Below are 26,245 nucleotides of genomic sequence, written 5' to 3' on the forward strand. Positions count from 1 at the left end.
TAGTTGGTTAAAGCGCCTGTCTAGTAAACAGGAGATCCTGGGTTCGAATCCCAGCGGTGCCTTTTTTTTTTTTTTAACTCTCCCGTTCCAAACCTCCCCAATATCCCAAATTATACTGCTTTAAAACAAGCAAAGTTTAAAAAGCACGGCGTGCATGCAAAAATAAAATACTCAACAGCATTTCATGCTTTCTAACCATCCTTTCGCATTGCTTGCTATTGCACGCCCGTCTTGCAAGAACAACTTCTGAGTCTGCTTTGACGATCGCCTGAAGCCGAGTGGAGCGATCGACTAGGAATTTTTAAATCCCCTCCTCCTTTCTCCATCCAGACAGTTGTCGAGCTTAAAAAAAGCAAACATAACCAGGATTCAAACCGGGAGATCTGAAAGGAAGGAATTTGCCTGCGACGCACACTTTGCCTGGGGCTACTCGGCGAGGAAAATAATGCAAGGGTGGGACTGTGGCGCGTGGGGAAATATTTTGGGGACAGAAAAAGAAACTGAGAAAGGAAGAGAGAAAAAAATGCAAGTTGCATTGGCCGGGAATCGAACCCGGGCCTCCCGCGTGGCAGGCGAGAATTCTACCACTGAACCACCAATGCCATCTGCGGGAAAAGATTTTCCCGAAGCATCTATAAGATCACTCTGGCCGTCTGCAACAGTTCACAGCTGCATCTCACGTTTTGAGCTGCAGAGCATGTAAAGGAGCGAGCAGGAAGTGGATCTGCGGGTGGATCTCTGGGTTTCCCCCTTTTAAGCAACAAGCAACAGAATGGTTCCCGCCCCACCCACCTGCCTCCCATAATTGTGATAATTGAAGATAATTCGGGGTATCCAGAAAGAGGCATTTGCCTGGGAGGGCTGTGAACTCTGCTTGCTTCAGGTGCAGTGCACGGATCCCTGGATTCAGCAAATTTTTAATCCTAACTGCATGTCTTTTGCACAAAAGCTCTGATTGATGGATCTCAGGACAGAGGCTAAAAGCAGTTCAGAAATGAGATTCTATGCGTGTTTTTGAATCCCTGTGTGGCCGACCCTCTCCACTAGCCTTGAGCAGAGACTAACTCTGCCTTAAGGAACTGGTGCTCCAGCCCCAAGATGTTGATGGACTACAACTCCCATCATGCTGGCCTGGGCTGATGGGACTTGGAGTCCAACATCATCTGTTAAGTCCACAGCACCTCTCCACCACCGCTAACCCTCTCCCTTTGGGGAATTTGCCAGAGACTACTGCAGCCATCACCCACCCATCCAGATGTTTTGGACTACAACTCCCATCAGCCCCTGACTGTGTGGTGCTGGAAGGCGAGAGGTTGGTGAGCTGATTCCATAACACTTGAAACGAGTGAATTTTGCAGTGTTGTGATATGTGGAATGGACCGTTTGCACCGCTCAGCGCATGGATGTATTGGGAAGTTTTAATGTTTGATGTTTTATGATGCATTTATAATTTCTTGGAAGCCGCCCAGAGTGGGTGGGGTACAAATATTATTATTATTATTATTATTATTATTATTAAAGCAGCAGATAAGACCAGGACATTCCTTTGTCTTAAAAGGCACGCCCTACATAGAAAATGAAGGCACACATATTTTTTTCCTTTTTTTGGTATCAGAGAGAAAACCATTTATTTAAAAATCAAGCCAGGATCCAGAAAAATTCTGCCTTGGGTTTCTTCAAAAAGAAAAGCAGCCCTCCACTCTAGGGAATATACATAAATTCAGCAGACAAGAACATCTTAAGGAAAAGAAAACACCTCACCAATTTCCCCCACCACCCCGTTGCTGGATTAGGCCACTCCAGGCCTGATCCACAGTTATAGTCCAGGTTCATTGCATTGCAGGGCGTTGAGCTAGATAACCCTTGGGATTCCTTTCCAACTCTATTATTAGTCCTAATTATGAGATGTCAAAGAGCATTCTTTGTCAATCAGTACAGGGAAAGGAAGGGAATCGACCACCGCCCCAGAAAAGAGAGGCCCCATCCAAAAAACAACAACACCACATTGGACAACATACCGTATTTTTCGCTCTATAAGACGCACCAGACCACAAGACGCACCTCATTTTTGGAGGAGGAAAGCAAGAAAAAAAATATTCTGAATCTCAGAAGCCAGAACAGCAAGAGGGATCGCTGCGCAGTGAAAGCAGCAACCCCTCTTGCTGTTCTGGCTTCTGGGATAGCTGCGCAGCCTGCATTCGCTCCATAAGACGCACACACATTTCCCCTTACTTTTTAGGAGGGAAAAAGTGAGTCTTATAGAGCCAAAAATACGGTAAAACCCATAATATACAATATATAGAGGATATAATATAAATTTACGAGGAGGCGGAAATCTACCACCACCCCAGAAAAGAGAGGCCCCATCCAAAAACAACAACAACACATTCGACAACATAAAACCCATAATATACAATATATAGAGAATCTAATATAAATTTACAAGGGGGTTTTAGGGGGGGGCTTCAAGGCCAGGGCCTCCATACGTTCAGCGCCTGCGGACACTGCGGCGAGGAGTTCCGCGTTTCCGAGAGTTTGTTCTGCTGCACCCTGCTGCAGCTGCCCTGCTGGGCCGATCCGCCGAGTCGGGCCTGCAGTCCTTGGCTGGCCGGGTAGGTGGAGGAAGGCGGGTGCAGGACGTAGGGGGTCCCACTGAGTGGGGGGCTGCACCCCGCAAAGACATCTGGGCTATACCGCTGCTGCAGCTCGTAGCTGGGGGTGGGGGCGGCCGGTGGGGGTCGGTGGACTTCCCTCCGTGGGCTGGCTGTGATCTTCTCCATGCAGTGGCAGATGTGCTCCATCAGGTAGGCCTTTTTCCCCGTGCAGATCCCCGGACTGGCCCGGAGGAAGTGGGTGGCTTGGGTCAGGCACTCCCTGTAGCCGCTGTGGTACCTTTGCAGGAGGGCATCTTCCTTGTGCTTGGTCTCTGTGGTGTATGCAGCAAGAAGGGTGGAATAAAGAAAGAGAGAGAGAGGAAGAGAAATGACAACAGTTTAGAGATCCGCTGGGCAACTTGCAAGCACATCTCTCAGGGCCCCAGATTGGCAGGGCGGCCCCCGAAAACAGGTTATTTGGTTTCCCTCCCTTTCCTTTTTTTTTTTTTTTTAAGAGAGAGAGAGAAATCCCAGGCCGTTGGAGACCATGTTGAGGACAGAAATCACGGTTATGTAAAAGGGTTTTGAGAGGTGGGGCCCAGAAATTCAGCGCAAACCTTCGTCTTTATGGGTTTGCTAACCCATAAACCTAGAAAGCATCTTAAAAAGCATAGACATCACCTTGCCAACAAAGGTCCGTATGGTTAAAGCTCTGGTTTTCCCAGTAGTGATGTATGGAAGTGAGAGCTGGACCATAAAGAAGGCTGATCGCCAAAGAATGGATGCTTTTGAATTATGGTGCTGGAGGAGACTCTTGAGAGTCCCATGGACTGCAAGAAGATCAGACCTCTCCATTCTTAAGGAAATCAGCCCTGAGTGCTCACTGGAAGGACAGATCCTGAAGCTGAGGCTCCAAGACTTTGGCCCCCTCATGAGAAGAGAAGACTCCCTGGAAAAGACCCTGATGTTGGGAAAGATGGAGGGCGCAAGGAGAAGGGGACGACGGAGGACGAGATGGTGGGACAGTGTTCTCGAAGCTACCAGCATGAGTTTGACCAAACTGCGGGAGGCAGTGGAAGACAGAGGAGTGCCTGGCGTGCTCTGGTCCATGGGGTCACGAAGAGTCGGACACGACTAAACGACTAAACAACAACAGGAATATAGTAAAAGGCTTTGTTGTGTCAATGGTCCATCTAGCTTAGTAGTGGCTGGCAGCAGCTCTCCAGGGTTTCAAGCAGTAAATCTCCTCCCAGCCGTACCTGGAATTTGAACTCAGGACCGTCTGCATGCAAGGCGGATGTTCTGCCGCTCAGCTACAGCCCTTGCTCGACACTGAGGTCCAGCGCCGAGGGCCTTCTGGCGGTCCCCTCACTGTGAGAAGCAAAGCTACAGGGAACCAGGCAGAGGGCCTTCTCGGTGGTGGCGCCCGCCCTGTGGAACGCCCTCCCACCAGATGTCAAGGAAATAAACAACTACCTGACTTTTAGAAGATATCTGAAGGCAGCCCTGTTCAGGGAAGTTTTTAATCTGTGACATTTTAATGTATTTTTAATATTTGTTGGAAGCCGCCCAGAGTGGCTGGGGAAGCCCAGCCAGATGGGCGGGGTACAAAAAATAAATTATTATTATTATCCGCACCAGAAATGTCAACCACCTTGGAAAGTGATGCGGAAGGGAGGCCCAGAGACCCATTAAAATATGCACATACATTATATAGGATTTCCAAGAGGTTTTCCCGGTGCTGGGGGCCTGTTTCCTCGTGGTAAGGTAAAGGTAAAGGGACCCCTGACCATTAGGTCCAGTCGTGGCCGACTCTGGGGTTGTGGTGCTCATCTTGCTTTACTGGCCGAGGGAGCCAGCGTACAGCTTCCGGGTCACGTGGCCAGCATGACTACGGAAACGCTGTTTACCTTCCCGCCTAAAATATCCTGGAGTCTGTAGTTCACCCCCCACAGAACAACAATTCCCAGCACCCTTTGCAAACTACAGTTCCCAGGATTCCTTGGGAAAAGAGTGGTGCTTTAAACACCTAATGTGCAAACCTTCATTGAGTGCCAGATTGCCAAATAGGCACAGAAGGCACTGGTTTATCGGCCTTTTAGAGGTGCTGCGACGATGGATCAAAATAATATTGATTTGATCATGGAAGAAAATTACAATCAAGCCAAGCAGAAGCTTGAAGATGATTTGCGAGGGGGCCTCTCCAGATTTCGACTGCCTAGGGGCATCCTCAGGGCAAATTCAACTACTAGGAAGTTAAACCTGTTTCGAAAAAATTCCTGGGGAGACTGTTATTCCACACCTAAGTCCCTCGCTCCCTTTCCCAAAAAGCCTTTCCATTTCTCCGGAGGGTTGTTTTCTAAAGTAGCAACAATAATAAAAGTAATAAATAATAAAAACAAGAATAATAATAATAAAATAAATAAAAAAACGATACAAGAAACGTTATACCTGATAAAGGCTGTGTCTTCAAAAACTGAACTGTTTTTTGCAAAATTTCTGCCTTTTCCACTTTGGGGTTTTTAAGTCTCTGCAGGGGGGAGAAAAAACAAGACAAAAGAAGAGGGTGGGAGAAAAAACGGGGAAGGAAAGTAGGGGTGAAAATAAAATATTCTTTGTTTGATTTGCGGGGGGGCGGGTTGGGGCTCTAAAACAGGAGGCGGGCATCGAGAGAGTTAGGCTTCAGCTAGCTGGGTCTCAAACTCTTGATGAGTTAGGGACCTGCGGAAAGACAGGCTCCAGGCCCAACCTCCACAGCCTTGCAGGATATCTTCAGGAGAAGAAAAGGCTCCCGTGTAAACCCTACACAAATCCAGAGTGCAGTCCCTAAAACTGTTAGATGGAGCCTTGTTTTGCCTCCTTCCGGCAACTCCTGCAGCCAAGCTGGTGCCAAATGTCTTGCTCTGTTTTCTTTTGGACCACATCAGCCAAGCCGAGAGGGGGGGTCTTGTCATCTGGGCAGCCCGGGACCTCCAGACACACACACTGCCTAGGCTTGCGCACTTCGGTGCTGCAACGCAGCAGTTTGGCTTCACCCCCGGAGGCGCACTCCATTGTCTCCCCAGACAGACCGATGCCAACGACAACAACATACCAAAACCCTGCATTCACAGCACATTTCCACCCCATTCCCCTTCCCAAAGAATCCTGGGAACCATCCTTTCCCTCCCACCCATCCCCGCAGAACTACAATTCCCAGCACCCGGTACGAACTACAGTTCCCAGGCTTCCTTGAGCGGGCGCTTGAAATGTGCTGCAGGTAAGCAGCCCGAGAGAGGGAGAGATGGGGCCACTCCCCTTCCCAAAAAATCCTGGGAACCATCCTTTCCCTCCCCCCATCCCCGCAGAACTACAATTCCCAGCACCCGGTACGAACTACAATTCCCAGGCTTCCTTGAGCGGGTGCTTTAAATGTGCTGCATGTAAGCAGCCCGAGAGAAGGGGAGATGGGTCCATTGCCCTTACCTCGTCCTGGGTCGCTTCGAAAAGCAAGACCCGGAGCCGGTCGAGGCTTTGATTCATCCTGTCCCTCCGCCTCTTCTCCATCAGGGGCTTCAGCAGCTGCAGAAAGAGAGAGGTTGTGGGGCAGGAGGGGCAGGCCAGGCGGTGGGTAAGGAGGAGAGGCGTGGCGGGGCAGGGAATGGAGGCGAAGGGGGGAAGAGGAAGAGAACGGAGAGAGCTTTTGAAACAGAAAAGCGGATTCCCACGCCGAGAGAGGGCCCGATTCTGCTCTGAGCTCCAGCTTCTGGTGGGGGCAGAGTTGGAAGGGGGGGAAAGGGACCCCCGAAGGTCATCCATCCCAACCCCCGCTGCCAGGCAGGGAGAAGAAGCAAGCCTCTCCACCGAGAGGGGAGTTGAGAGCAGAATCCTGCCCTCGCGGGGCCCACCTGCCAGCCAGCCAGCCCGGATGCAACTGGTACCTTCTTCTCGTCTTTGCGATCCCACTTTTGGCTTGTCATGGTCATAACTTGCAGGAGCCAAAAGGATGGATGGAGGGCTGGTCTCTCCTGCGCGCTGGGCTCTTCTTGGCTTGTGGACCCGGGAAAGAAACACGAATCCCCTCTCTTTCTCTCTCTCCTATCCCGCTCTTCAAAGGCACCGGGGTCCCTTTTATATCCTCCCTTCCCGCCCCTCCCACGCCCAGCCTCCCCCGCATCCCAACATCCCCCAATTCGAAAGGAAAGTTCGCACCTTCATCCTCCCTTTGATCTCCGCGTTCCATCCTGGGAGATGGAGCGTGTCGCGCACACTTGCAGCTTCAGCCGCTGCTAGGAGGGGAGAAAGGGAAAGTTGGGAGATTCTCCTCCTCATCTCCTTATCTCTTTCTGAGTTGAAGAGAAGAGGAACCCTTCTATAGATCTTTTAAATTCTACTGCTAGGGAAAACCTAGCAGGTACCCAGGAGAGGAGATGCCCGGAACCACTTTGGGGAAGTTTTTAAAAAAATATTTATTCATTTTTCTTTTTCATTCATTACATACATCTCAATTTCTTAATATTCCTCCCTCCCTCCCCTCCAGGGCTTCCCCCAATTTCTGGTTTGTTTCTCTTTTCACCCGCTTTGCTATCTCCTAACAGGAAAAAGTTATTCATAACATAACATCAAGCCTAAAAAACATAAAAATAAAATTAAATACACTATAATATTTCCCTATTTTCTAAACAGTTTCTAATACTAATAATGTGAATGTTTATTTAAATCCTGCCATTAATCATAGCTGTCAACTTTTCCCTTTTCTTGCGAGGAATCCTATTCAGAATAAGGAAATTTCCCTTAAAAGAAGGGAAACATTGACAGCTATGAATCTAATATAAATGGTTCCCATTCTTTTTCAAAGTCACTGTTGTCTTTTGCTCTTCATCTAGCTGTCATTTTTGCCAGTTCTGCATAGTTCATCAACTTCTCTCTATTTTTTTTTTTTTTTTTTGGCCAGCTCTTCTTCCAACAACGACCAGCAGATCAAGGGGCTTGAGCCCTGATATTCAAGAGTTGGAGGGGACCCCAGTGGCCATCTAGTCCAACCCCCTACAATGCCAGAATCACAACTAAAGGATTCCTGGTGGACGACGACAATCCAGCCGCTGTTTAAAAACCTCCAAGGAAGGAAAGTCCATTCTGAACCATAAACTCCGGCCCAACTGCCTTCTAAATCCGGCCTGCGGATGGTCCGGGAATCAGCGTGTTTTTCCATGAGTAGAATGTGTCCTTTTATTTAAAATGCATCTCTGGGTTATTTGTGGGGCCTGCCTGGTGTTTTTACATGAGTAGAATGTGTCCTTTTATTTAAAATACATCTCTGGGTTATTTGTGGGACATAAGAATTCGTTCTCCCCCCCCCCTTCAAAATATAGTCCGGCCCCCACAAGGTCTGAGGGGCAGTGGACTGGCCCCCTGCTGAAAAAGTTTGCTGACTCCTGGCTTAGACAACCATCTGCCAGAGGGGCTAAGGGTTGCATCCTGCCCTCAGCAAGGGACTGAGTGAGATGAGCTCCAATGTCCTTTACAACTCTGCGATTATATGACTCTAAAGTGCACACACAAAACTCACCATATTTATAGCTTTTACATCCTAGTGTCCAACACTGTAACTGTTATATGCCACACTGGTTCTCAGAAGAAACCTACAGTGGTACCTCGGGTTACATACGCTTCAGGTTACAGACGCTTCAGGTTACAGACTCCGCTAACCCAGAAATAGTGCTTCAGGTTAAGAACTTTGCTTCAGGATGAGAACATAAATCGTGCTACGGCGGCGCAGCAGCAGCGGGAGGCCCCATTAACTAAAGTGGTGCTTCAGGTTAAGAACAGTTTCAGGTTAAGAACAGACCTCTGGAACGAATTAAATCCTTAACCCGAGGTACCACTGTATTTTCAAACATAAAGCATATATATTTGGGCAAAACCTGCACTCAGTTCATTTTGAAGGCAAAACACATTCCCTGACCGGGAATCGAACCCGGGCCGCGGCGGTGAGAGCGCCGAATCCTAACCACTAGACCACCAGGGAATTTGGCACCAGTATTCAACCTGATATGTCTCAACCAAGCTGTCTTACTTGTTTTGTTTTGTTTCTTTCTTTGTTTGTTTGTTTGTTTGTTTGTTTATATGACATTGTACAATTTATATGCCCCTTTTTTATAGACGGGAAGCGGGTGGCGCTGTGGGTTAAACCACTGAGCCTAGGGCTTGCCGATCAGAAGGTCGGCGGTTCGAATCCTCGCGACGGGGTGAGCTCCTGTTGCTCGGCCCCTGCTCCTGCCAACCTAGCAGTTCGAAAGCACGTCAAAGTGCAAGTAGATAAATAGGTACCGCTCCGGCGGGAAGGTAAACATTTCCGTGCACTGCTCTGGTTCGCCAGAAGCGGCTTAGTCATGCTGGCCACAAGACCCGGAAGCTGTACACCGGCTCCCTCGGCCAATAAAGTGAGATGAGCACCACAACCCCACAGTCGGTCACGACTGGACCTAATGGTCAGGAGTCCCTTTACCTTTACCTTCTAATAGGCAAAGCCCACCAAAGGCAGCCCACAATATTCTACAGAGCCCACAGAATAAAGCCACCTGAAACAGCCTTTTGCCCGGGCTGATGGGCATGGGACTCTTAATGCCAGGGCCATGGGTTCAAGCCCCGCTTTGAGCAAAAGATCACTGCATAGCATGGGGTTGCATTAGATGACCTCTGGTGGTCCCTTCCAACTCTACAATTCTATGAATCTATTCGATGAACCTCTGAAGGGCATCAGGATGGCCAAAGCTGATCTAAAATAATCAAAGCTGACCCAATGCAGCAACATCAACAATTACTAAAAAAAAAATTAATAATAATAATAAAGCTGGTTTAAAACAGTTTGACAGAAATTAGCAGGAAGACAGCTAAACAGAGTTCTATGGTACAGATTTCTCTGCAAGCTGAAGACGCGCCTCTTTATCCCCCAGCCTCCTTTGACAGGTGAGGAGTTTAGTTTTGTGGAATTGACCTCTTTTTGCAGAGTTCTGCTCCATTTGGAATGGATCCATGTGTCTTGCCATTCTAATGCTTTTATCTGTTATATATGTGTGTGTGTATCTATCTATCTATCTATCTATCTATCTATCTATCTATCTATCTATATCTATGTAAATTCTATAGTTGTAACCCAGCCCTAACAAACCTAGACAGCATCTTAAAAAGCAGAGACATCACCTTGCCAACAAAGGTCCGTATAGTGAAAGTTATGGTTTTCCCAGTAGTGATGTATGGAAGTGAGAGCTGGACCATAAAGAAGGCTGATCGCCGAAGAATGGATGTTTTTGAATTATGGTGCTAGAGGAGACTCTTGAGAGTCCCATGGACTGCAAGAAGATCAAACCACTCCATTCTGAAGGAAATCAGCCCTGAGTGCTCACTGGAAGGACAGATCCTGAAGCTGAGGCTCCAAGACTTTGGCCACCTCATGAGAAGAGAAGAAGACTCCCTGGAAAAGACCCTGATGTTGGGGAAGATGGAGGGCCCAAGGAGAAGGGGACAACAGAGGACGAGATGGTTGGACAGTGTTCTCGAAGCTACCAGCATGAGTTTGACCAAACTGTGGGAGGCAGTGGAAGACAGGAGTGCCTGGTGTGCTCTGGTCCAGGGGGTCACGAAGAGTCGGACACGACTAAACAACAAGCCCAGCCTAAACTCATTATGGTAAACAGTGAGTTCAAAATCAACACACAAATGAGATGAAATTCATTCTGTGATATAGCTCTGTAGGTTGTTGGGGAATCCATTATGAAAAACCTGAGATCCTCTCTCTGGGTCAACAGCAAGAGGAGGAAGATAGAGCAAATACAATTGACAGGGTCTTTTTGGTGGGGGCACCAAGATCTCTGTAAAAGCCTCAACTGTGAAGCCCCACGCTACTCGTCTCTAGGAGGAGTTCCTGTTGCCCTCAAGTTCTGCTTGCAGGCATCTGATTGGCCACTGTGAAAAAAGAATGTTGGACTAGGTGAGTTTTTGTCCCAAGCTAGCATCAGGGATGGGCAAATCGGATAATTTTGTGTTGTTTCTCAGGTTCCGAATATTCTGCTTGGTTTTCCACAGATACATATCAGATTGTGATTTTTCTTTTTTTGAAGTCACCCTGAAATTTCACTGGCAAATCTATCCTAATATACAAATATTTGTATGACATCTTGTGCGTATTGTTATTATCACCACCAGCGAATTTTCGGGACAACTTCAAAAAAATAAAATCACAATCTGATATGTATTTGTGGAAAACCAAACCGAAGATTTGTGCAAAGCAATTTCCCCTAATAGAAAACACTTTTTCTCTAATATGTGTATTTATACGCATACTTTATCCTGCTGTGTGCATTTTTGTACACATTCCCTGGCTGGAAAAGTGCATTGCAAAATTCAGAGAAGTGAGAATTTCAAAGGATGGCTGTTTTTCGATTCATGGTTCTTTTCAGAAAGTGGAAATTAAGTGAGTCTGCCTTTAAATGGAAACTGAATTGAATTTATGCCCTGTTACCAATCCCAGCAAGCATCCAGGATTTTTCCTGCCAACTTCACCAGTTCTGCAAAGTCCATCATCTTCGTCTGCCACTCTTCTTTCGTCGGTCCTTCTTGTTGTTTCCATTTGGGGGCTAAAATAATTCTTGCCGCAGTTGTTGCATATGTAAACAGTCTTTTATCTTCACTTGGTATCCCTTCACCCACTATACCCAGTAGAAAGGCTTTTGGCTTTTTAACAAAAGTATCTTTAAACACTTTCTTTAACTCTACAGTATATACCATTTCCCAGAAAGCCTTTACCTCTTTGCAAGTCCACCACATAACAACAACAAGGCCGTTTCCACTGGGACCAAAGGATTTATTCAGCGGCGATGTTAACTTAAAAAGTCCGCCTGGAATGAGTCAGTTTAGATCAATGGAGGTGCCCCCCCTTTAATTTAGCTAACCCCTGGGGGAAAGTCCATTCATTTACTAATGTCTAGGGCTCAATTACCGCAGGGATTATGCAGACACAGTATCTAATTTATAGAGGCTCCCTCTCCATCATTTGGGTAACAAAGACCCCTCCAGACTTGCATATTTTATCCTTCCCCCCAGCCCAGCATCAAACAAGTTGAGTTGTGGAGAGGGGAAGCAGTTCCCTGCCATTTAATCCAAGGTCAGGACCTCAGTTATTGTCAGTCAACAACCTTCCACTTAAATTAGTAGATCAGGCTATGACAACTAATACCAGTGTACTGGAAGAAGCAAAGATCACCAGTGTCGAAGCAATGATTCTTCAACATCCACTTTGCTGGACTGGTCATGTTGTGAGGGTGCGTGATGATCGCCATCCAAAGCAACTCCTCTATTCCCAACTTAAAAATGGAAAGCGTAATGCTGGTGGTCAGCAAAAAAGGTTTAAAGACTGTCTCAAGGCAAATCTAAAAAAATGTAGTATAAACACGGACAACTGGGAAACACTGGCCTGCAAGGGCTCCAGTTGGAGAACAGCCTTTACCAAAGGTGTCGTGGGCTTTGAAGACACTCGAACTCAGGACGCAAGGGATACATGTGCTAAGAGGAAGGCATGCTTGGCAAATCCACATGGTGATCAACTCCCGCCAGGAAACCAATGTCCCCACTGTGGGATGTGTGGATCCAGAATTGGCCTCCACAGTCACTTATGGACTCACTGTTAAAACCATGTTTATGGAAGACAATCTTACTGAGCTACGAGTGATCGCCAAAGAAGAAGAATGATTATGGAGACATGTGTGTGCAGCCTCCTAAATCTAGTTTGCCCCCCCCCTTTTTTCCTGGTACCTTTTGATAGCACGTAAGGCACTCAGTCCAGCAGCAGGTACAGCTTTTCCTAGCGCACAGAGATGGGGAAAGCCTTACCTGACAGATTTCTGCCTGACACACATAGATCAAAGGGTGCAGGCAGGGTTTTTAAAGAGTGGGGAAGCAATCATATAGTTATTCCAGAGTAACTGGTGCAATGGGCAGGCACCCGGGTCTTTATTTTTAAGGCACACATGTTATTTTATCATTGAATTTAAACCCCACATTTTCCTCCAGTGAGTTCAGTGTGGGATATACATTGTTCTCTCTGCCTACTCCATTTTATTTAAGCAGAGGGTGGACAGCCGCTTGCCAGGGGTGCTACGGTCGCATCCTGCCTTCAACAAGGGATTGGATGAAATTTAACGTGAATTTTACTAACGAGACCATTGATCCATAAAATGAAAGCAATAACCAATGTACTGTGCTACAAAATAAATAAGACAGTATTGTAGATGATAAAAATTAGAATCACTTTTTTTCTTAAAAAACAAAAACAAAAAACAAGGGATTGTATGAGATGAGAGCCAATGTCCTTTCCAACTCTATGATTATATGACTCTAGACACACATACATACAAACATTCTCAAAACTCATCCTACCTCTATTTATTTACTGCCCTTTTCTCCAATGAGCACAAGGTGGTGCAAACATGGTTCTCATTAAATATAACAACCTCAGGTATGCAGATGACACAACCTTGATGACAGAAAGTGAGGAGGAATTAAAGAACCTTTTATTGAGGGTGAAAGAGGAGAGCGCAATATATGGTCTGAAGCTCAACATCAAAAAAACGAAGATCATGGCCACTGGTCCCATCACCTCCTGGCAAATAGAAGGGGAAGAAATGGAGGCAGTGAGAGATTTTACTTTCTTGGGCTCCATGATCACTGCAGATGGTGACAGCAGCCACGAAATTAAAAGACGCCTGCTTCTTGGGAGAAAAGCAATGACAAACCTAGACAGCATCTTAAAAAGCAGAGATATCACCTTGCCAACAAAGGTCCGTATAGTTAAAGCTCTGGTTTTCCCAGTAGTGATGTATGGAAGTGAGAGCTGGACCACAAAGAAGGCTGATCGCCGAAGAACTGATGCTTTTGAATTATGGTGCTGGAGGAGACTCTTGAGAGTCCCATGGACTGCAAGAAGATCAAACCACTCCATTCTGAAGGAAATCAGCCCTGAGTGCTCACTGGAAGGACAGATCCTGAAGCTGAGGTTCCAAGACTTTGGCCACCTCACGAGAAGAGAAGACTCCCTGGAAAAGACCCTGATGTTGGGAAAGATGGAGGGCACAAGGAGAAGGCGATGACGGAGGACAAGATGGTGGGACAGTGTTCTCGAAGCTACCAGCATGAGTTTGACCCAACTGCGGGAGGCAGTGGAAGACAGAAGTGCCTGGCATGCTCTGGCCCAGGGGGTCACGAAGAGTCGGACACGACTAAACGACTCAACAATCTTCTCTAAACATATGTTCTTCTTGTTCTCTTATTCTATATGTTAAATCTCCAAGCTGTGCATATTCCGTCAACTTGAGTTGCCATTCTTCTTTGGCTGGGACCTTGCTTGTTTTCCATTTTGAGGCTAACAAAACACGGGCCGCAGTAGTGGCATACATAAATAATGTGCGTACATGGTTCTTGTAATTGTCATTTTACCCTCACAACAACCCTGTGAGGTAGGCTAGGCTGCAAGAGGCAGAAACTGGCCCAAGCAAGCTTCATGGGCAAGTTTGGATTCAAACCCTGGTCTCTCCTGGGTCCTAGTCCAGCACTCCAAATACCATACTACACATGTAACTGAATGTCGGTGAGGAGGCATAGAATCATAGAATCAGAGAATCATAGAGTTGGAAGAGACCACAAGGGCCATCGAGTCCAACCCCCTGCCAAGCAGGAAACACCATCAGAGCACTCCTGACATATGGTTGTCAAGCCTCTGCTTAAAGACCTCCAAAGAAGGAGACTCCACCACACGCCTTGGCAGCAAATTCCACTGTCGAACAGCTCTTACTGTCAGGAAGTTCTTCCTAATGTTTAGGTGGAATCTTCTTTCTTGTAGTTTGGATCCATTGCTCCATGTCCACTTCTCTGGAGCAGCAGAAAACAACCTTTCTCCCTCCTCTATGTGACATCCTTTTATATATTTGAACATGGCTATCATATCACCCCTTAACCTCCTCTTCTCCAGGCTAAACATGCCCAGCTCCCTTAGCCGTTCCTCATAAGGCATCGTTTCCAGGCCTTTGACCATTTTGGTTGCCCTCCTCTGGACACGTTCCAGTTTGTCAGTGTCCTTCTGGCACATCTGGGACCCTGAGGTGAGGGCTCGGCCCCTGCGGGGACCCCCGGGAGACCCCGCGGCCGAGGAACCCCCATCGCCCCTCTGCTTCCCCTCCCCTCACGAAGCCCAAACCGGGTGTCACCCTCCGTTTTTGGGGTCCCCTACCAACGACCCCCCCCTCCATCAAGCCCAGCTATGGCGCCTTTTCTCCCTCCTTTGTGGGGGCCTCTCTCCCTTAAACAGCACCTTATCCCTCCTTTTTCTGGGGGGGGAGTTGTGATCCCCATTTTAGGCGGGGTCCCCTCTGTATTTTAATGTTGTATTTTAATCTTGTTTTTAATTTGTATTCATTCAACTTGTTTTTATTATTGCTTGTTAGCTGCCCTGAGCCCGGCCTTGGCTGGGGAGGGCGGGGTATAAATAAAATTTATTATTATTTATTATTATTATTCAGGGGTCAGCAAACTTTTTCAGCAGGGGGCCGGTTCACTGTCCCTCAGACCTTGTGGGGGGCCGGACTATATTTTGAAAAAAACTAAAAATGAACAAATTCCTATGCCCCACAAATAACCCAGAGATGCATTTTAAATAAAAGGACACACTCTACTCATGGAAAAACATGCAGATTCCCGGACCGTCCACAGGCCAGATTTAGAAGGCGATTGGCCCGGATCCAGCCCCCGGGCCTTAGTTTGCCTACCCATGCTCTTGTGCCTCCGTTTTCCTCCCAGTCCCCAAACATCTGTAGGGCACTAGGTTGGGGAAAGGATGCTCTGATGTGCCATGCAAATGGATTGCAATCGTTCAAGAAGAAAAACTAGACCCCTATCATCATAATCAGTATACCTGAAGGAGCGTCTCCATCCCCATCGTTCTACCCGGACACTGGGGTCCAGCTCCGAGGGCCTTCTGGCGGTTCCCTCCCTGCGAGAAGCCAAGTTACAGGGAACCAGGCAGAGGGCCTTCTTGGTGGTGGCCCCCGCCCTGTGGAACGCCCTCCCACCAGATGTCAAAGAGAAAAACAACTACCAGACTTTTAGAAGACATCTGAAGGCAGCCCTCTTTAGGGAAGTTTTTAATGTTTAATAGGTTATTGCATTTTAGTGTTCTGTTGGAAGCCGCCCAGAGTGGCTGGGAAAACCCAGCCAGATGGGTGGGGTATAAATAATAAATTATCATCATCATCATCATCAAACATTTGAATGTTGGCAGGGCTCCTCAAACAAGGAACGGATTTCTTCCTGCCGCACATAGTTAAACTACGGAACTACCTGCCGCATGAAACCGTGATGCCCCCTAGGCAAGATGGTGTTAAAAGAGGACTGGGAAAATTCATGGAGGAGAAAGCTATTGATCGCTACCAGGCAGAATGACTACGCTCTGCCTACATAGCTGGGAGGCAGTAAACGCGTCTGAATACCAGTTGTTGGAAACCGCAGGAGGGGAAAGGGGGTCTTGTGTTCGAATTCTGATTGTGGGTTTCCCATTTAGGCACTTGGTGAACGGGAGGCTGGTCTAGGTGGGCCGCTGGCCTGAACCAGCGAGCTCTTCTTACGTTTTTGTGTTTTTATTTTTTAGAATTACACACATGCACGCCCACTTGGACGGAACATTTAAGGGATGGAAGTTTGCTCTGAAATGCAGTGGGGTGGGTGGAGGGAATCTGAGGAGGTGGGGGGTGGGGACACACAACAGGCCTTTTACGACTTTTTATTGTGGCCCTAGAGATTGTAAGATGGTGACCAGCTTGTGGGAAACTGCAGGCAACGGCGATTCTCACCGCCATAAAAAAGCAGAGGTGTCAGAAATGGCCAGCACCCCTCCTGCCACCCTCTCACGCCCCACAACCCCAATAAGCCAGAAGGAGGAGGCCATCCCTGGAAGAAGAAGATGAGAAGTTTCCCATCGGCAAAGGAGACTGGAGGTGTCGCCCCCAAGCCAGACATTTGGAGGTAGGGGCGAAGAGAAGGAGGCCTGGCATAATTTTGCAATAATTATAAATGGTGGGGAAGGGGAAGGAATTATCCACCCGCTTTCGTAAATGTTAGACCTCCTTCTCAATTCTGAAATTCAGTGCTGCAAGACAGGGTGGCAAAATTTGCCAGAGAGAGGTGTTTTTCCTCTCCCTCTTTCCCAGAACCCAGTGAAGGCCCAGGACAGATACTTCTTCACACAGCACATAGTTGTCGTCGTTGTTTTTTTGAGTTTTATTTATTTATTAACGTTCTTATGTTACACCGGTAAACATTATCATATTACATCACAAGGCTTATTATAATATAATTTTCAGCATGTATACAAAGTTTATATACAAAGTTTATATACCTAAAGAAAAGAAGCAAGGACAAAAAACGATTCCAAAATCATATATGTATCAACATTTTGGACTTCCTGTCTATCCCGTTGTATATTCCTTTTTTACAAATGAATGTACTCTTATTGTTGTATACAGTGGTACCTTGGGTTACAGACGCTTCAGGTTACATACGCTTCAGGTTACAGACTCCGCTAACCCAGAAATAGTACCTCGGGTTAAGAACTTTGCTTCAGGATAAGAACAGAAATCGTGCTCCGGCGGCACAGCAGGAGGCCCCATTAGGTAAAATGGTGCTTCAGGTTAAGGACAGTTTCAGGTTAAGAACGGACCTCCGGAACGAATTAAGTACTTAACCCGAGGTACCACTGTATTTCTTTACATTTTATCTAATACATTCCTATATCAATATATACCCTAGGTCTTATTTCTCAACTCAGTCTCTCTCCAACGTCAATCGAATGCTAGCATAGATAGCGAAACTTTACTGTATTTTTGAACATATATCTTATATCTATCCCACTTTTCCATTAGGCAGTTCAAAACACACAGCACATAGTTAAACCATGGAACTCATTTCCACAAGAGGCAATGGTGGCCATCAGTTGCTGCAAGTCTCAGGCAGGGAGAACGCTGTCATGCTCAAGTCCTGACAGGGGGGTTTCCCATGGAGACATCTTGGTTGGCCACGGGGAGAACAAGAAGCTGGGCAAGTCGGGCCCTTGACTTGATCCAGCAAGCAAGGCTCAGGTTTTCTTCCAGTGTTATTTTATATTTACAGTGGTGCCCCGCAAGACGAATGCCTCGCAAGATGGAAAACCCGCTAGACGAAAGGGTTTTCCGTTTTTGAGTTGCTTCGCAGGACGAATTTCCCTATGGGCTTGCTTCGCAAGACGAAAATGTCTTGCGAGTCTTGAGATTTTTTTTTCGCTTTCCCCCCCCTTTATCTAATCCGCTAAGCCTTTAAAAGCCTTTAATAGCCTTTTAGCAGCTAATCCGCTAAGCCTTTAAGCCTTTAATAGCCGCTAAACCGCTAATAGCGCTAATCCGTTAAGCCGCTAATAGGGTTGCTTCGCAAGACGAAAAAACCGCTAGACGAAGACTCTCGCGGAACGGATTAATTTCGTCTTGCGAGGCACCACTGTACTTATTTATTGCATTTCTATACCCCCTTTATCTCCCAAGGGCCTCAGGGTGGCATATGTGGTTCGACTCCTTCCCATTTCGTCCTCACGACAACCCTGTGAGGTAGGTTAGACTAAGAGATTGGCCCAAGGTCACCCAGTGATTTTCATGGCTGAGTGGAGATTCGAACCCTGCTCTCTCCCAGATACCAGTTCAACACTTTAACCCAGGGGCCAGCAAAGTTTTTCAGCAGGGAGCCGGTACACTGTCCCTCAGATCTTGTGGGGACCGGACTATATTTTGGGGGGGAAATGAACGAATTCCTATGCCCCACAAATAACCCAGAGATACATTTTAAATAAAAGGACACATTCTACTCATGGAAAAACACGCTGATTCCTGGACCATCCGCAGGCTGGATTTAGAAGGCAATTGGGCTGGATCCGGCCTCCGGGCGTTGGTTTGCCTACCCATGCTTTAACCCATGGGTAGGCAAACTAAGGCCCGGGGGCCGGATCCGGCCCAATTGCCTTCTAAATCCATGTTTTTACATGAGTAGAATGTGTCCATTTATTTAAAATGCATCTCTGGGCTATTTGTGGAGCATAGGAATTCGTTCTTTTTTGTTTCTTCAAAATATAGTCCGGCCCCCCACAAGGTCTGAGGGACAGTGGACCGGCCCCCTGCTGAAAAAGTTTGCTGACCACTGCTAACCATTAAACCACAGTCACTCTCTCTGTCTCCACCCCCCTATTTAAAAAAATCAAAGTTATTTACAACAACATCTCTATATAATAAAAATATGAAAATAAATTTTAAAAAATCAACTATTATGGAAATATGTGTTCTTAGTTGCCTGCATAAGCCTGGCAGAATAGAAAAGCTGTCAAGGATGATCTTAGTGGCCTCCAACTTAGCTTTTTCAAAAAGCAGATAAATTAACAGAGGTTGCTATCAACAGCCCTTCTGTACTCAATGGAGCCTCCAGGACCAGGGATGGTGTATCTGAAAATATGCCCTGCTTGTGGGCATTCTGGAGCGATCATTTTAGCCCACTGTTGGAAGCAGTGGATCTTTGGTGTGATTTGGGGGGAGGGAGGTGTTATTGTGCTTTTGTTTAGATTTTTGGCCTCAAAAGAGTTAGCAGGTGCCACAACCTCATTCCTACAGCCTCACTCATTCGGCAGCTGGAGAAAGCAACGTGCAAAACGCCCGTTTATTCTGATTCAAACCAGACCTCTTTCCACCATGCCATACAAAATAAACTCTCATTTTGCACTCACAGCCCCCATTCCAGGGTTGAATTTGAAACTCCCCAAGGCTCAGCCCCAGAACCCGATTCCAATGCAGAGGGCTTTGGGGAAGGAATATCAAACAGGAGAGTGTTCTTGCGCATGCTCAGAGTGCATCTGTGCGGACCCTGCCTGGAAATTGAAGAATATGATTTCTGACATGACTGAGAATCGCAGAGCCAGGGACGGAGAACTTTAAAGCGTCCAGATCGGGATGTGGAAAATATGAAAACAACAAGAAGAGACAGGATCGAAGATATTGGAGATACACTTCAAAGGTCCAGACTATGGGGAGCTGGAAAAGCACTGGGTGAATATGCGCCCATGGCAGGGACCCCGTGAGGAGCCTCGCTGCAGCATTCTGCACCCGCTGGAGTTTCTGGGACAGCTTCAAGGGCAGCCCCGCATAGAGCAAATTACAGTAGTCAAGCCTGGAGGTGACCGTCGCATGGATCACTGTGGAAGAAGAAAACTTTTTCCGCTTACGCACTCTTTGTTCTGGAGAAGCAGAATTCTTTGGCAGTTTGATTCGGCACCAGCGGATGTCCTCCCCTTAGCCCAGGGGTCCCCAAACTAAGGCCCGCAGGCCGGATAAGGCCCGAAGGACTCATTTATCCGGCCAGCAGTGACCCCTGCCACCCGCTGCCGCTGCCCGCTCTTACCAGCACTGCACTGCTGCCCATTTCTGGGTCGGAGGAGCACCGGAAATAGCTTGTGTGCATGTGCAAACGTTATTTGCGCATGCGCAAGCGTATTTCCATGGGACACGGGTGGCGCTGTGGGTTAAACCACAGAGCCTAGGACTTGCTGATCAGAAGGTCGGCGGTTCGAATCCCTGCAATGGGGTGAGCTCCCGTTGCTCAGTCCCTGCTCCTGCCAACCTAGCAGTTCGAAAGCACTTCAAAGTGCAAGTAGATAAATAGGAATACCTTCTGGCGGGAAGGTAAACGGCGTTTCCGTGCGCTGCTCTAGTTCGCCAGAAGCGGCTTAGTCATGCTGGTCACATGACCCGGAAGCTGTACACTGGCTCCCTCGGCCAATAAAGCGAGATGATCACCGCAACCCCAGAGTCGGCCATGACTGGACCTAATGGTCAGGAGTCCCTTTACCCTTAAGCGTTATTTCCGGTGCACATCCGGGTCGGAGGAGGCCCATGCACATGCGCACAAGCTATTTCCAGTGCTCCTCCAACCCGGAAGTGTCCTGGAAATAGCGTGTGTGCACGCATATGGGCACGTGATCCCGCGCCCTCCAGCCCACCGGGCGATCGGCGCTGGAGACACCGGCCCGAGGTGCGGTAATTTTGCTGACCCCGGCCTTAGCCCTTCTGCCGGCAGGAGTTGTCCACCTTTGGGATCCCTCCCCTGGGCCTTTTGTCTGGAGAGAGAGGTGAACATCTGTCTGGGCAGCTACTCACCAACCCCAATCTTGCCTCTAACAAAGAAAGGCTTATAAAAACCAGAGAGGGGTGTTGACTGGCCATAAAGACAAGAGTCACAGGTCCTTTCAAAGAGGGAAGGTGAGGAAAGAGACACCCCAAACAGGTGTGATTCCCACACCCTCAGACTCTTCCCAGACACATACCTTTTTCTTTCTTTCTTTCTTTCTTTCTTTCTTTCTTTCTTTCTTTCTTTCTTTCTTTCTTTCTTTCTTTCTTTTTCTTTCTCTCTCTCTCTCTCTCTCTCTCTCTCGTTACCTTCTTTAACATCTGCGCAACCCAGGTAGGAATTAATTGCTGCAACTTTTCCCACCACGGATGATACCTGGAGGTTAAAGTTCAGGGTGTATGGGTTGGTGGGAAGATCGGGGGGCCAGAAAGGGAGTCCTGGTTTTATTTTAGATTTTAAACATCTTTATTGAAAGTTCAAAAAATTACATAATTATACATGCACTAAACATGGCGAGACATAAATAAAAGAGAAAGAGAAAGAGAATTGAACCAGTGCAGATGGGGAAATAAAGGGGGGAGGAGGGGAAATCCAAACTTTACAAAGTTGTTATTGTACTTCATGAGATCTTACCCTATTACAGTATTTGCAAGAATGGATTCCAAATATTGTTGAATTTGTCCATGGCAAGTGTGCCTTTATATGCAAGTTGTTCGTTCATATGTTGCGTGTTTATATAAGTATTCAATTCAATCATAATAATAATAATAATAATAATAATTTTTATTTATACCCCGCCCTCCCCAGCCAAGGCCGAGCTCAGAGCGGTTTACAAGCAATAATAAAAACAAGTTGAATGATTACAACTTAAAAACAAAATTAAAATGCAACATTAAAATATTGAAACATTAAAATATTAAAATGTAGCCTCATCACAGGAGGAGAAGGAAAGGAAAAAAGAGAGGGAGGGAATCAAATTGGCTCCAAGCCAAAGGCCAGGCGGAACAACTCCGTCTTACAGGCCCTGCGGAAAGAAATCAGATCCTGCAGGGCCCTGGTCTCATGAGGCAGAGCGTTCCACCAGGCCGGGGCCAGTGTTGAAAAGGCCCTGGCTCTGGTTGAAGCTAATCTAACTTCCTTAGGGCCCGGGACCTCTAGGGTGTTGCTATTTATGGACCTTGAGGCTCTCTGTGAGGCATACCAGGAGAGGCGGTCCTGTAGGTACGAGGGTCCTAGGCCGTGAAGGGCTTTAAAGGTCAAAACCAGCATCTTAAATCTGACCCTGTACTCCACCGGGAGCCAGTGCAGCTGGGAAAGCACTGGGTGAATATGCTCCCATGGCAGAGACCCCGTGAGGAGCCTCGCTGCAGCATTCTGCGCCCACTGGAGTTTCTGGGACAGTTTCAAGGGCAGCCCCGCGTAGAGCGAATTACAGTAGTCAAGCCTGGAGGTGACCGTCGCATGGATCACTGTGGCCAGGTCGGGGCGGGAAAGGTAAGGGACCAACTGCTTGATGCGGCGAAGGTGGAAAAATGTCGCCTTGGCTGTTGCTGTAACTTGCGCCTCCACGGAAAGGGAGGCGTCAAGGATTACACCCAAACTCTTAACGGAAGGCTTCTTCTTATCGTAGAAGGGAGGCACATTTTTATTTTTCCAATTCATCAGTATTGGTCTTCTTGCTGAGGTGAGGGCACGGAGAGTCCACACTTATTGTCCTTTTGTAAGGTTCCATGTGCTGGGTATAGAATTCAAGAGGATATTTTGCTCTGTAAATGTAAGGTTGTTCCTTCCAGCTCTGTTGATAGTTTCAGTTACCTTCTGCCAAAAATCTTTCAATATAGGACAATGAAAAAAACATATGTTTTAGAGAAGCCTTATCCCTATTGCATCTCTAACAGTTAGAGCCTACACAAAGCTCACTGGGCGGCTTGGGCCAATTCACTGCCACTCCCAGCCTAACCTATCTTACAGGGTGGTTGTGATGATGAAATAGGGAGCGGGAGGACTACGTACAACACGATAGAAATCGAGTTGCTGAGTTGTAATTTTTTCTTTATTTTATTGTTTTATCCTTTTGTAAACTGCTTTGAGGTTTTTGGTTTTTTTAAAAAAAATTTTTATTAAGGTTTTAGACAATAAAAAAAGAGGGGGGAAAAAACATACACAATACATATAACAACAACACACACAAAAAGCAACACAAAATTCAACAATAAAAAAAAACAAAAAAACATACCAATTAAAAACAATATCTCTTTTCCATTTCCATTTTTAAATTACTTACTTTCTGGACTTCCTCATACCTCCCTCTTTTGTATTCCAATCCAAATTATTTGTCCAGCAGTTTCTTTTCCACTTTTTTAATCCCAAACTTTAATTTAATAAAATATTAAAATATATAACTTCAATTTCTTTAAACCTAATCCTTGGTCTTAGTATCATATAACATTAAAATTTTCCCTCTTAATATCAAATTTCCATTTCTTTAAAGATCTTTAATCTTAATCTTTAATCTTAGTCTATCATTAACTTTAACCTGTACAGCTGGAAACCACTTATTTTCAATCCAACATCACTCTAACATTCTTTAATTTTGCAGTGTTTCTGAAGATAGTCTTTGAATTTCTTCCAATCTTCCTCCATCGACTCTTCTCCCTGGTCACGGATTCTACCAGTCATTTCCGCCAATTCCATATAGTCCATAAGTTTCATCTGCCATTCCTCCAGCGTGGGAAGTTCTTGTGTCTTCCAATACTTTGCGATGAGTATTCTTGCTGCTGTTGTTGCATACATAAAGAAAGTTCTATCCTTTTTTATCACCATTTGGCCGACCATGCCCAGGAGAAAGGCCTCTGGTTTCTTAGGGAAGGTATACTTAAATACCTTTTTTAATTCGTTATATAGCATTTCCCAGAAAGTCCACCAAAGGTGGAAAAATGTACCTTCAGTTTCTTTACATTTCCAACATTTGTTATCGGGCAAATGATAGATTTTCGCAAGCTTGACTGGGGTTATGTACCACCTGTATATCATTTTCATAATATTCTCTCTTAAGGCATTACATGCCGTAAATTTCATACCTGTGGTCCATAACTGTTCCCAGTCAGCAAACATAATATTATGTCCAACGTCCTGTGCCCATTTAATCATAGCCGATTTTACCGTTTCATCCTGAGTGTTCCATTTCAGCAGCAAGTTATACATTCTTGACAAATTCTTAGTTTTGGGTTCTAACAATTCTGTTTCCAATTTGGATCTTTCCACCTGGAAGCCAATTTTCCTGTCCAACTGCTTTGAGGTTTTTGTTCTTGTTTTACAATCAAGCAGTGTATAAACTTTAAGAAATAAATACATAAATAAAATGTTCTTGTGTGAATTGTTATTGTTGTTTAGTCGTGTCCGACTCTTCGTGACCCCATGGACCAGAGCACGCCAGGCACTCCTGTCTCCCACTGCCTCCCGCAGTTTGGCCAAACTCATGCTGGTAGCTTCAAGAACACTGTCCCACCATCTCATCCTCTGTTGTCCCCTTCTCCTTGCGCCCTCCATCTTTCCCAACATCAGGGTCTTTTCCAGGGAGTCTTCTCTTCTCATGAGGGGGCCAAAGTCTTTCCAGTGAGCACTCAGGGCTGATTTCCTTCAGAATGGAGAGGTTTGATCTTCTTGCAGTCCATGGGACTCTCAAGAGTCTCCTCCAGCACCAGAATTCAAAAGCATCCATTCTTCGGCAATCAGCCTTCTTGGTGGTCCAGCTCTCACTTCCATACATCACTACAGGGAAAACCATAGCTTTAACTATATGGACCTTTGTTGGCAAGGTGTGCATACCATACATTTAAAGGAGAATCCTGGGAACCGTAGTTTTCTCACAACGGAGCTATAATTCCCAGCACCATTAACAAATTACACAGGGAAGGCCATGTCCTTTAAATGTACAGCATTTAACACAGTCTCAGGTGAGAGGAATTCTACCTGGATATTAGGGCCTGGGAGCTTATTTTTACACACAAAACTTTAGCTCTTTACGAAAAAGTGTCCTGCGTTGGCCGGGAATCGAACCCGGGTCAACTGCTTGGAAGGCAGCTATGCTCACCACTATACCACCAACGCTGGCGACTGAGGCTGCCTCCAGCATCACCTTGCCTGGGAATTTCTCCAAAAACATCTGGCACTCCCTGGAGCGTCACAGGCAGATTTCTGGCCTCATCTACAAAGGCTGCTCTTCTTAGCATCTTGGAAAACGGGCTCTGCAATATTGCACCATGGTTTCTGAAATGCTGAAACTGGTAGGTCTGCTGCAGGGCCGGCCCTCCTGTGAGACAAGCTGAGACAACCGCCTCGGGCAGCAGGATCCCCAGGGGCAGCAGATCTGGCCTCCAAGTTCCCCACAACGTTAGATCTTCACTCCCTCCCTTCTGCAGTGTTGCAGTTTGCCTCAGGTGTCAAAATATCTTGGCCCAGCCCTGGTCTGGGGGCAGCTCAAAAATGTCCCTTTGTTCACCTCAATTTTCATCTATTTTCTACTGCTCCCTCCCTCCAGCGCTTCCGTTCTAAACAAATAGGTCCTGGAGCTCAAAGCCCCAATCTTGCCAATGGAAGCCCTTCTTCCTAATATTGAACACACTGGGAGGGGGGGGGATTGACTGTGACTTCTCATGGTGATGGGGAAACACTCTGCACATGCTTTAAAGGCTCTCTCCCTCTCGCCATTCCTTCACCTGAGTGAAACCTATGGTTGAAAACAGCATCTGGCACTATTAAGTCCAGATTCCACGCTGTAGCCTTGGAGGCAGATTCCTGTTCCAGGAACCATACTTTGCTTCTCCCAGAGCTACAATTCCTAGCGCTCTTAAGAAACTATGTTTCCCAGGATTCTTTGGGAGAAAGCCGTGCTCTTTCAGACATATGGGGTGTATGAGTTGTGGGGTTCTTGCTTTGCCCTAGAAGTAGCATTAACAGTTGTCCAGTAGTTGGACTTGTAAAAGGGTGAAAGAGTATTGGGAAATAATCCATAACGAATTGGGGGGGGGGAATGTTTAAAAGTACTCCCCCCCACAAAACCAGAGTCCTTTCTGTTGCGGATAATTCAGGCTGAAATTCCCAGGTGTCGAAAAGGGTTATTTTTGTCACTACTGCGGCCTGTGTTTTGTTAGCCCAAAAATGGAAAACGAGCGAGGTCCCAACCAAAGAAAAGTGGCCACTTAAGCTGACAGAATATGCACCACTTGCAGACTTAACATGGAGAATAAGAGGACAAGAAGAACATATGTTTAAGGAAGATTGGGAAACCTTTATTGAATATATGGGAAATACAGTTTTCGTAAAACATGCAGGGATTTATGATATGTAAAATGATTCGTGGAAAGAGAATAAGGGAAGTCACTGATGTCTTAAGGATGTATAAATGAGTACTTTAAATTCTAAAACTGAAAATTTTA

At 46.5% G+C, this 26,245-nt stretch overlaps 1 protein-coding gene and 1 long non-coding RNA gene across 2 annotated transcripts in view; one reads left to right on the forward strand and one right to left on the reverse strand.

The window, feature by feature from the left end:
• Positions 1-26,245, forward strand: part of LOC308462432 — a 223,256-nt gene that overhangs the window by 73,161 nt on the left and 123,850 nt on the right. The window lies entirely within an intron of this gene.
• On the reverse strand, positions 2,345-6,652 carry LOC308462351 (transcription factor HES-4-like). The gene is made up of 4 exons (XM_080980018.1): positions 6,515-6,652; positions 6,060-6,155; positions 5,046-5,124; positions 2,345-2,926 (listed from the first exon to the last, which is right to left on the reverse strand). Exons 1-4 carry the CDS (start codon positions 6,557-6,559, stop codon positions 2,466-2,468), a joined length of 681 nt encoding a protein of 226 aa, XP_080836144.1. The 5' UTR covers positions 6,560-6,652; the 3' UTR covers positions 2,345-2,465.

The sequence above is a fragment of the Podarcis pityusensis genome (assembly GCF_964106645.2).
Source record: "Podarcis pityusensis genome assembly, chromosome: 13".
NCBI classification, from domain to species: Eukaryota; Metazoa; Chordata; class Lepidosauria; order Squamata; family Lacertidae; genus Podarcis; species Podarcis pityusensis.